This window comes from Oenanthe melanoleuca, chromosome 1A (assembly GCF_029582105.1).
Source record: "Oenanthe melanoleuca isolate GR-GAL-2019-014 chromosome 1A, OMel1.0, whole genome shotgun sequence".
NCBI lineage: Eukaryota > Metazoa > Chordata > Aves > Passeriformes > Muscicapidae > Oenanthe > Oenanthe melanoleuca.
The window spans coordinates 60,204,281-60,216,947 of record NC_079334.1 but is presented as its reverse complement, the minus strand read 5'-3'; the positions used below and the strand labels follow the sequence as shown (position 1 = coordinate 60,216,947).

Here is a 12,667-nt window from a genome sequence, read left to right as displayed (position 1 = left end):
CTCTTTAAGGCAATGTTTTGTCTATAACAAATTTCTCTGTAAGAAGCATATTGGTCAGAAATTTCATTTATGCCAAATTATAGACTGAGAAATGGCTTATACCTTGTCACATAAAGTATGATTTATTGAAGTAAATTTTCTCTGCTCTTCTCTTTCAGCCATTAGGAATGCAAAATGTAGATCTAAATTTACTAAGAACATTCTGGTACAAACTGTTTAATATACCAAGGCTATAGATACCCCATCCCTCAAAGCTGTTTCACCTGTGGATTGCAGGAGAAATCACTTGTATTTTCTTCTGAAAATGTAATTTATTTAACTCATTAGAAAATAAATGAAAATACCTATCATTCAACATATGAGTAATCTGTGTCATGATTAAATTCACGTTTATCATTAACAGCACACGTTATAGGTGGCAGCTGTCTGTGCACATTCAATGCTTCTCACAGACAATCCTGAGATCTCAAGTGCAGTTTAGCAAGAAGTACAAGTGGGCATGAGCTGCTTGATTTATTCATTAGCTGTGAAGGACATTCTCTATTCCATGGCTGCTCTCTCTGCCCTGCTCAGGTCCTTGCCAGCTGCCTGCCCGTGTCAGGAATGGCACATCCCCTGCAAGCACAGGCAAGGTCAGCCTGCCCTCAGCACAGCCCTCCCTGTCCCTGCTGAACTCCCATCAGCACACACTGCCTGGTAGGTTTTTTACCACCTAGAAAAGGAAAGCATTGAAGCAAAAGGAAAACTTGCAGCATTTTCATCCCTTCGTCCTCCTCTTCTAAGATATCTTTCTGTTCCCAGGTCACTCTTCAAGAACAGTATGTGACCATGGACAAAAGACCCCTCACCTGTTTGGGTGGCATACCCTTTCTAAAGCTCACTGAATAATTTCTTTTTAGAATTTTCAAGTTCCTGTGAACATCAGATTCAATTAACATGAAATTTGTGTAATTTATAATTCCAGACACAGAGACTTGTAAATGCATTCTGCTAGAAATGAGAGTTTTTGAGGGTCCTTCCTTTTCCAACTTACTCTTTTCCCTCTTCTAATATTCAACTGCTTGGCATTTGCAACTGTTAAGATTCATTCACTTATCCATGATGAACAGGAGCTGGAGTAAATGGGAGCAAAAAATTGAGGAAGCAATATACAAGACTATTTGTATGGGAAAGAAGAAGGCAGAGTATGTGACTAAAATTAGTATTTGAAATGACATATTGAAATATTCCTTTAAATGCTTGGATGATATTTGTAATACTTCTTCCCCAGGATTTACAAGGACAATGAAGAAAAAAAAAAAAAAAAGAAAAGAGGGCTTAGTGTCACAATATGAACCGTAAATATCTCTCTAATTAATCCAGTCCTTTCCAGCTGCTCAGCTGCCTCCAAATGTTGTTTTGACTATCAAAGAAATGCCTAAAATGCTTTTAATCCAGAGTACAGTGGGAATTACTTTGTCAACTCCCTTGTCTGGTTCCTGATATGGGCCACCAAATTTACAAGGAATTCTCAGGAAAAAAACTGTTTTCTTCAGAGAATGCTAAATGATGAGTGTCGGGGAGAAGCAGCTTAGGGAAAGGAGGAATTTAATTGTTTCTTATTTCAACAGGGAAAATTTCCCCAAAGAAGCAAACAGATCAGCTGAGTAAATAGAACATGGGTAATCAAAGTAAAACATTCAACAGATGAATTGTGAAAAAGATGCCAGTTTGTTCTTTTTCTGAAGTCTGGGATGCAGATGAGGAGCTAAAAACCACCTGATGCAAATGGGTGCTGTACAGGGATTTCTGAGATGGAGAGGAGTGATGAATGCACCCCTTCTGGTGGAAAAGCAACCAATGTGTCCAGAGCCTTTGAAGCCACAAGTATTCAATAATTTATAGGTTTAACTGAGTTAAATATGGGAAGTTTTTGACCTCTGCCAGCTGGCACACTCCCAGACAAAGTGGGACTGCTCCTGTGGCAGCAAAGAAAGGGGAAGAGGGAAGGAGCAATGATTTGACTTCTGTGCATGTATGTGAACTCTGCCACTTTTTGGCAGGGTTGACATAGACAAATTCACTCTCAAACATAAAATTCAAGCACATCAATGTGATGTCCTGCTGTTGTTTTTGGGAATACAGCCTTCCTCCTTCTTATTGCTGTTCTTAAGCAGTATGTTATACAAAGCTAATAAAACAGAGCTTATTTATACCCATACCTTGAAAATTTTGAGATCGAAAACTTCATTTTATTTGAGTGTAAATGAATGCACTCTGTGCAGTACAGAGGACACTGTCCCCTTGTCATAATGTAATAGTCCAACATTAAGTTACTGTGAGCATTCCAAACTGTGCTTTACTCCTGTGATACTTGAGGCCATCAAAGATTATGTCTAAACCAGTAAAGAATGAAAGAATCACACAATCAATGGTCCATTCCATTTAATCAGGATCAATAGCAGGGGTAGAGTAGCAGGTGTCAGCAGGGAATTTATACTTCCATTCTTGTAGCTGAGTGGCAGCAGAGGAACCCCACACAGCCCTGCTGTGAGCAGGGAATGAGGTGCTCTGGTTCCACAAGGTGGCACTAAGAAGTTGTGACTGAATTTGGTTTTAGCTATGTGAGAACATTAGTGCTGAAATTTTTCAGTGTAACTACAATGGTGTTTTGCTCATTAGTCTGAAGTAGAAATAATCCCCATTTTCATGTAGATGTTGTTTTTTTTGTCAGCTGAGAAAAAAACCAAACCCTTCTGTCATTTTTTAAACACTTTGCAGTTAGCAAAACATAATTCATGGATTCATGGCAGTCACAACTTGAACATGCACCTTTCACTGTATGTATATATTACATGTTCAGGTATAATTGTCAGGTTCAAATTCCTTTCCTTGAATAATTGCATACAACTACACCATGCATCAGTGTTCTTGATCCTATTTTCCCAATATATTAACACCATTAAATGGTTTGGGGCCCATATTATAAGTATAGAATAATATCCAAGGAAAGTGAGATTCTCCAATTATCTGATATGCAATAAGCATAATTTTTATTTTAAGATAGAAGGAGGATTAGCGTTGGATTGTAATGTGAGCTGATTTTTAGAGTGTCATTATTTCTTTTTGTTATTAGGCTGTAATTACATAGACTATAATTAGACTATGAATTAATAAGCTAGCATTGCAGTTTAAAGTTTGAGGTTGAATTGTAGTGAATGAAAGATATTAATGATAGGGAAGATTGCAAATACACATGGAAAGTTTGCAAGAAATTATTTGCTGTGGATAAATGTCTAAAATAATATTTCCAAGGACCTATTTTTTCTAAACACATACCTCAATTTAAAGATTTTTCCTTTGGTTTCAAGGGGACACTTGTATAGTTATATGCCTTGCTGAATCAGAGTATAGATGGAAACACTCGAGTAGTGTCAAATGGATTTTCAAATCATAGGATTTATACTTTCTTCATCTCTATAAATTCAAAGATGTCCAGTGTGCAATTATATTTGCATTTAAATATTTGAGAGCTAAATTCTTCTTCTCATTGTTTCTCATGTGGGTTTTTCTTCCCAGTTACCCCAAGTCTGCACATGGTACACTTTTGGAAAGTACCCACAGTAAGGGACAGATCTTCATGTAGTCATAAATGTCAAAAATATAACTTGATACATATCTGCTGGTGTACGATACAATTCTTTTTATTTCCTAAGTTGACATAAAATTATGAATTCCATTTTCTGAGTTCTAGATCTTTCAAACTTCAGAACCTTGGCACCTGACTGGTCATCTCTGTTTCTTTTTCCCAACTGCCATTAAGGGCAAAATGCACCAGCAGCCTGATAGTTACATACAAAAGCCTGAATCTCCAACTTCTGAACTTTCTTGAGCCTGGCATTCAAAGCCAGGGAGGTTCTGAGTGTGCTCAAACTGAGAATCATGAACTCATCCCTCTTCTGTGTGAGTACTGAACTCTCATTCACAAGTTTGGAGATGCCTGTGTCCCAGTAATTTTGAAAAGCTGAGCCTTAAGGCTCTGTCACAAGAAAACCAGCCTCACTTGCAGGAGTGAACCAGGCAGCTCTGTCCATACTAATAAATGATCCAGGACCAAGGTGCAGGCTGGAGAAATGTCCACAGTTCTCCAATAACTGTAATTGTTAACACCAGTCTGGTTCCTCACCTGTGGCAGTCAGTGCTTTTAGCAGTGAGAGTGTTCAGTTTAGCCATAGCTTGACCTAGGGGTTATTCCCAAAAAAATTCTGTAGTTAGCTGACCTGATATGGGGGGCAGGCAGGAAGGGAGGATGGCACCATGGTGTAGCCATAGAAATATGAGCTAATCTGGGCCACTTACCCTCAGCCTGAGAAGGAAAATGAGTTATGTCCCATTTTATGTAGTGCATGAAAGACAGCTTAAAGGGATCCTTAAACTGTCCTCTAGAACATGGTTATGAGTCTTGCCCCTGCTGTTAAACTCAGAACTTCTATTTCCCTTCCAGAAAAAAAAAAAAAAAATGTAAATAATAAATGTCTTCTGTTCTCAGTTAACTCACAGCAGAATCCAAAATCATCTTCAAATTTCTGTTCACAGATGTGAAAATGTAAGGAAAAAAATGTATTCACAGTTTTAGTTGGGGCAGCTTGAAAACCACATAACATCTCCCTGGCCTATGGCACAAAACACAAAAATTATAAGTGATTTACAAGCTATACTTACAAGGGATTTAGAAGACAGAATTCATAATAGAAAACAGAAGAGTAGTTTTATGGTTTTATTCAGAATGCTAGGCTTCTTGTGTTGTCCTATTATTTCAGAAGTGTACATATTAAATATAAACTGCAAAACAATTTTCCTCATATCTGATAATCTGTAAACCCATTACTGGGAAAGATAATTTCCTCTGTCATGCTGGAATTACTGAATTATTTATTCCTCTTTATCATAACTTTTCTTGTTTTATAATAAAAAAGATTATCTGTGAATCTTTACCTGCAGCTATAAAGGTCAGAATAAAATGTTCTAAAATCTTACTGTCATAATGGAAACCAAAGTTGAATGATGTGATGAGCTGAGTTTTAGGTCATAGTCAGTTTGTGTATTTAGTGGTAGAGCAAGATGCACTCTTTGTCTCTTTACATAGGCATAAAATTACAGGATTCATCTTGCCTGCATCCAATTGAGAGAATTAATTGTATAGCTCTCTTGGTATCTGACAAAATAGACACATATATCTCCAAAAGTCAGTTAATCTTTTCCTAAACAGAGAAATGAAGAGATACACAGAAATTGTTATTGAAATCTCTCTCATTCCAGTAGCACAGAATTCAAGACAAATAATTTACCTGTCAAAATGTGCAGTTTTTCCACTCTGAAGGGCATGCAGAGTGGTTGCAGTGCTTGTAGGCCTATGACAGGGGAGTTAGGATGAGATGATCTTTAAGTTCTTCCCAACTAAAACATTCAGTGATTCTACATTACCTACACATATAGGCAATAGCCTGAATAGCAAGGGCTTTGTGTTTAATAACCCCTTTGAACCAACTTCAAGCAAATTAATTTTAATTTGTGGTAATTTTTTGTAATATTCATAACATAGTATACCCAAAGGAATCATCTAATTTTATCTTGCTTAATTTTATTTCAATAGCAAAATGAAGAAATAAAATACACAAAAAGCAAATGAGATCTGCAGGGAAAGCAGCCTTTTCATAGGTATCTCTTCATTTTTTTCTTCATCACAACCCTTTTGAGTTGTCCTTTAAAATCTGTAGTAGTCTTGATGCTTATGATCTTCTTCCACTAGAAAGAAATACAAATAAATAGCAAATTAATTTTATAGTTAGACAATTATATTTTCTTCAATAAAGTACTTATTCCTCTATTTTTGTAGCATTCTATTCTGTCTCTCACTTGGTCTGATTAGGAGTTGGATTTTTGCATGTATTCCTTAGATATCCTTCTTAGGTTCCTGGGACAAGCCAGGTTGCAAGTGACTTGCAGAGGTCTCTAGTTCAAAATCAGGTCTAAGATCAGGGCAGGTTGCTCAGGGCCATATTCAGTCTGGTTTAAAACCTCCAGGGAGGCAGATTTACAACCTCACTGGGCAGCCTGTGCAACTCAGTTCGGTTGCTAATTAGTATATTCCTCTACTGTATACTGTAAATTATTATAACAAAGAATATATTTTGTGCCTAAGGTTAGTCTCAGTGAGGAAGATGCAGAGAATTAGTTCTGAAATTCCCTTGCTAAAAACTAGGACTTTTATATTTCAGAACAATTCCAAGACAGTGCCTGGATGGGCTGGCAGGGCAGGCTGGTGCCCATCTATAGCTCTTCTCAATTCTAAGGGTGCAAGTTTTCTAGAAGTACTTTACTTTGAATAGTTCCATTGAAAATCAGAAAGCATGACAGCTCCTATTTGTTTATCTTATTTTCCCATTAGTTTTTACTGCTTTGGAAGTTGTGTTTATTTATGAAGAGAATAAATAGATGTGTCTGGAGGCAAGGTTGCCCATTCCCTAGGAAATGGGTTGGGGAGCACAAATGTCCATCTCCCAATGGGGTGGTGGAGAGGAACTGTCATGGCAAAACCACCCTGGAACTGCAGTTTACACAGAACCCAAGAGGCTGCAGGGAGAAGAAATAACCAAGCTTCAGTGGTGATGGAAAACAACTTTTGGGGATCCAAGACTACTTGGCAGTTTGCTTCAACTCAGAAACTCAGTTGGTTGAAACCTAGCTTAAAGGACAGGCAAAGGGAGAGATGTGCTCATACCCATTGTGTCTGATCTAGTTTCTTAAAGTAATTAAATTATTAAATGTTTGGTGCTTTTTTTTTTTTTTTTTTTTTTTTTTTCACTCAGTAGCTTAATGTCTTCTTTGGAGAGATGTCTATAACAAAAACATATAGACAAATATGTCTCAGTACTTAGGCTGACTCTGGGTCCTGTCAGAGAAAATTTTAGTACAGAGTTTTTTTTTTTTTTTTTTTTTTTTTGCTAAAATTGTCTTGTTTAATTTGACTTGCTGACTCATTTTTCCAGCTGGTCTGTCATTCTACTCAATTCCAGATGAGGCAATAGGAAAAAGAATACTCTTTTGAATATCCCACCCTCTTGCCAAACCAAGTAACAATTAAAAACTCCAATTTTCATTGCAGTTCTTTATCTCTGTTAATTATCCAAGGAACAGTAAATCAGATATATTGTCTCCTGCTTGTTGTCAATAATTTAAATTCTAAATTCTTTATAGATTTGTTGCAGATTTAACACACTGCTGCTTTTCCCTAAATTACATAGCATTTCGCAACTTGAATCCAATTCAGTGTTTCATTTTTACATTTGAGATCAAATGCTAGACAGTCCAGTCTAATTGACTCGTGTTTTCTACACACACAAGAGAAACCACATGACATGGTAGCTTTTAATCCAAAAGAAACATCAGGTCTCTCAAGTATCTAATTAGTGTCCAACAGTGGGGATTTTCCATCGTTTTTGAGAAGAATCTGTTCTGAATCAAGTGCTTAGTGGACAATAAACTGGAAGCAGTGTGAGTTCAAAAAGAACAGGAGTAAAGTAGGCAGGGACCTTGTGAGCTGAGAGATGCCAATATAGAATAACATGGTGATAACCAGACAAGAAAAATATAGATATTAATTAAGTAGAAGCCGAAAGATCTATTAGAAGAATTATAGCTGTCATTTTTTAAAAGATGTCAAGAATAAAAGGGGGATGGCAAATGTGGTACAGTATTAATAAATGAGATGTAAACATGCCAGGTTTTTCATTTTTTCATTTTTCATTTTTCATTTTTGCACTGTCACTACTGACATTTTCAGGGTAATAGAAGGTATTTTTCATCTGTCCTTATCTATATGAGCTATGAGGAAAAAGATTTACCATCATGCAGGCATAGTCATTGCTATACCTGTCTGTGAAACCAGAAATGTAATTGGCCTGACTTGTTAGTGGGGAATGACCCTATATGGAGTGCTCTTAAACTACAAAAAAAACACTTAAATGAGTGCTCAGTGCAGCAGAATAGTTGCTTTAATTCTCCTTTTAACTGCAGAAACAAAGGATTTGTATAGATAAAACAAAATCAAAACATATTGTTAATTAAAAATGGCATCCAGCACAAAGCTTTGTTTGCCCTTCTGGCATATAGGGGTCAACACTAATAATGTTTCACCATTTGCTACCTGCTGATGGATGATATGAAGCCATTCCTACAGCTCTTGGTTAATCCTTGAGCTCTGATTTTGTCACACAAGTTTGGTTTTTTTGCTTATCTGAGAAGTGAAAATTTGGGTACTAATTGCACATGCTGAATAATGTGAAAATTTTTATAAATTGTCATTAAAGAACTTAGCAATGATCAGTAGTTTAAAAGGAGTCTCTGCAATTTTAGAGTGTGTTATTAAACAAAAACATTACCTTATTACTTACTCACAGCCTGCATGCAAATTAACTGTAGTATATTTTAATTTTAAGCATCAATCCATAGAAAGGAATTTTCATTCTGATTTCATATTGTGATCTGAGATTTGTACATTAAAGTGCTAAAGTTAAAGATCCATAAAGAAAGAGATGCCTAAAAAGGAAAAGCCATCTGACCCTTGGGCAGAGGGACATGAATTTAGTGAGCAGCTCATTAAAACTGTTGGGAAAACATTTTTCCCAGCTTTTAAAAGAAACACTCAAATTTAGAGGAAAATATTCAGCTGGAAGCTGAAACATAGTATTTGTAATTTTTTTATGTGTCTGTTTTTCAATATTTTAAAATATTTCTATATTTAATATTTTAATTTATAAATATTAATTAGCTATTTAATATATTAAATTAATTTTTAATATTTTTTAAACAACACAAGTTTTGGGTTTAAATTTTTCTCATTCGAACCAGAAAATATGGGTGAAAAATCATTTTAGCTGAAAAGTCTGTTTTCAGTCCAAAACTTGGAGAGATTTTGGTGAATTCTTCTGAAGCCAGAACTCTCTACAGTTGCTGAGATATATTAGAGTAGCATTTTGTAAAAATAATAGAATTATGCTAAAAAAACCCACAACTTAAATGAGTATCAAGAGCTTAAGGTGGAAGATCAGAAGCTTAACCATAGTTTAGAAGTCTGTTGAACTAATTTAGAGGTTTTACATAAGGAAAACTGACTGAGCAAAATGAGAATTTATTTTCTGTAGAATCTGAAAATTCCATATTTTATATCGTAAAAAGTCGTGTTTTGCATTGTTTTGAATTCTATTGCCACACATGTATTTTCTTAAGTCATGGGTAAACATCTAATATTGATGTTTTGTCAACTAATTTAACAAAACCTGAAGAGTTAAAATTACCATCCTAGAATAAAAAACCTAAAAATTTAAATACTTCATGAAAAATGATCAATGTCAGACATTTAAAATACGAAGTCTGTGTAAAAGAGCATTCTTCTTGATTCTCCTTCATGGAATAAATTATAAGAATACATAAAATAACATAATCTACTATTTTTTTACGTCTCATATCTATTATGGCGACAAAAACTGGAAAATTCATAGTGTTCTTTTTCTATTCAAATTTATGGAAAATCCGTGTATCATTGACTTGAGGTTCACAGCTAATAAATGATATTTGCATTATATTTATATATTATATTATATGCTTTGGTTTTTAACTTGCACAGGTACGAGTGTTCACATTTTCTGTTGGCCAACATAACTATGACAAAGGACCCATACAGTGGATGGCCTGTGAAAATAAAGGTACTGTGTCTTTGTTTTAAACTGGTCTTCACTAAACCTTTGGATAGGTTATCTCTTTATTGTTCTCCAAAAATGGCAGATTTTAGCTTGATTTTGAGCTTTATTGTATTTGTTATCAGAAGTTCCAAAAGTTAATATGTTACATAAAAAAAATCACATGTAAACAAGAAGCTGGTATATTTGTTTCTTTATTACTTTATTTAAAACTTTATATTGTATGAAAACTACCGCAGTAGTTTTTATAATAATAAGCCATTATGGTTCAGTTTTGAGAATATTTGTTGTAATAGCCATCTATGTAAAGTTGGAACTGATGACAGATAAGAAATTAGGCAAAGCTGTTTTAAATTAGGCGGTCTGGACAAATGGATTTTTGTTTGGTTAGTTGGCTGGTTACATTTCTTTCTGTTTTTCTCCAAAACTTACAAGGGATCAGATGCTTGCAATTTTTTTCCTTTTAAAAATGAAAATATCAAAATTATTCTTGCTGTGATTTCCTAATTTCTGAGAGCATCTTGTTTTTTTATTTTTATCCTGTTTTCTTTATGTAGACAAAAAGAAAAAGTAAAAAAGGTGAAAGTAAGGAAGTAAATGTTTTCTGGATTAATTTTTTACATGAGAAATGTACTCAGAAACATTTTAAGAGGAGAAAGAGGAGTCTCAAATATAATATAACTGTACAACAATGCATAAGATACAGAGATATAGCAGAAAGGATAAGGGAAATATTAGAAAATTATAGATATTAATAGAAAATATGTAATTTCTCAAACATTTGCTTATATTTTAAATAGAGCCAGACCTGACCAAAAATTTAAAACTGTTTTACAAATTGGTGAGAAGCAAAAGGTGAGAGGTGATCTGGATTACAAAGGGTCTCGAAAATCAGGACTGCCAGGGAAGGAGATAAAGATGTGCACAGACAGAAGAGTACCATAAAGTGAAGATAAGAAAAAATACTAGAAGAATCTGTAGCCTGGGTGAATAGCATACATATGTATCATAACCTCATGAAGCCCTCAGCTTGCTGACAAGTCATGCAGAAGAGCAGACTGTATTGTCAGATAATAACAGAAAATTGACGTTTGTGTTTTTAACTCAATTTTTTTTTTTTTTTACTAACCTCTTTGTATCTCAAAATACTGTGTGCATGTGACCTCCATTGTTTTTAAACAAATGAGGACCAGCTGGTTTAAAGCACAACCACCTATGTCATTTTATTATTGGGGCAAAATTATCATAATCTTCTGTCCAAAATTCCTGTGATTATTTGTTTGCACATCCAAAGAATCAGTTTTATTTATTTTTTTCCTAAATTAAAAGATTTTGCATACAGCAAAGGAAAATACCAATATCAATACTCAATGACTTAAAATTTTCCTGGACTGAAGATGGATCTTAATGCCTGGCTTCAGGCTTATTAAATGGACAATATTTTAAATATTTTTAATTCAAACAAATGAGCAAAAAAATCAGTAATAAATAAGACTTTTCTGATGTACATTCTCTATTTAGGAGAAATACCCTTTAGCTTTTTTTTCATTCCACAGAGTGCCTTATATTTTTATATATATGAATTCACTCTTGTGGCAGACCATAGCTATTCTTACATTCCTACATGCACTCAGCATATAATTATGTTGCTGTCACAGCATATTAAAATAAACATTAAATATACTTGCACATCATAGTAACTGGGATTTCATGACTATAAACTCAGTATATGATACAGCCTTAAACAAAACAGCCAAAAGAAATAAATTGTAACTGTCTTTGCTTAAGAGTAACTTTTTTGGTATGAATGTCTTGGTGAGCCATGATATGGCCATGTGTTGTGGTGGCATCTACTAAAAATATTTCATTCCTAAAGAATAATTCTAATAAAATTTAGGCTAGAAATTATAAGATAAATGAAATTCCTCAAGATTAAGAAGCTAGCAGTCTATTATGGTAAAATGACATTATTTCTCTTTCAAATTTTAGGTTATTATTATGAAATCCCATCTATTGGAGCCATAAGAATAAACACCCAGGTAAGTGAGTTGGCCAAATCCAGATGCAGTTTTTGCACACAGAAAGTGGAGTAATATATGTTCTTGGATATGTTTGCTCTTTACCTCTGCCACGTTGACATCCTCCAAAGCATGGACCATGTGCACACCAAGGAGTGTCTGAAGTGCTCTGTATCCTGCAGGCCCCTGCACAAGGACTGTGCTTTTGGCTGAGCTTTCCTTCAGGCCTTACATGGTCCTCAAACTTTGATGCTGAGACACGGCAGCAATTTATTATAATATTCTATAAAAACGTAATTTTTGTAATGTGTCTAGGCATTCATAGTTCACCTTCTGCCACACTTTCTGCATGATCCAAAGGGTTTGTATCACATGGGGGAGGCAGTGGATGTATGTGAGGGGATAGCCCTGCTGGAGCATCTGAAACTCATGTGGGTGCCACAATCCAAGCCTGCTTTATAGGAGAGGAACCTGGATGGATCCAACCCTTTTGGAAGAGACTGCCCTACTTTCCTTCAAAAAGGGTGCAGGAACATTTTAGAAGACTTTCATCTAGGTAAAGAAAGGCTCAGGACTCTGGGATTATATGATGAGCTCCAAACTGAAGAAAAATTTAGAAGAACAATTGTTCCTTTCAGTTATCTGACAGTCCAGGTACTCACAAGTCCAGAACAGCAGAGAAATCATAGCAGTTCTTTGTCCTTCCAAGGCCAGGCATGACATTTTTTGGCAGAAAATAAGAATCCTTTTTTTGGCTTAAATAAGAGCCCTTTGATTCTGTTAAACTCTTCCAGACAGTGTCTGGCAAGACATATCCCTAAATAAGATCAGACAAGTAGAAAAAGTTGATGACTGAAAAAAGTTTGATGGCATCCACTCCCAAATTAGCCCAGAAATCTGGCATCTCACAAG

At 35.1% G+C, this 12,667-nt stretch overlaps 1 protein-coding gene across 6 annotated transcripts in view; it reads left to right on the top strand.

Moving 5' to 3' along the window:
* CACNA2D1 (calcium voltage-gated channel auxiliary subunit alpha2delta 1) overlaps positions 1–12,667 on the top strand; it is a 342,789-nt gene that overhangs the window by 278,797 nt on the left and 51,325 nt on the right. For all 6 annotated transcript variants that reach the window (XM_056514818.1, XM_056514832.1, XM_056514799.1 and 3 more), the window contains exons 13-14: positions 9,665–9,743; positions 11,727–11,776. In XM_056514818.1, coding sequence (XP_056370793.1) covers positions 9,665–9,743; positions 11,727–11,776 — 129 coding nt within the window. The remainder of the gene's footprint in view (positions 1–9,664; positions 9,744–11,726; positions 11,777–12,667) is intronic.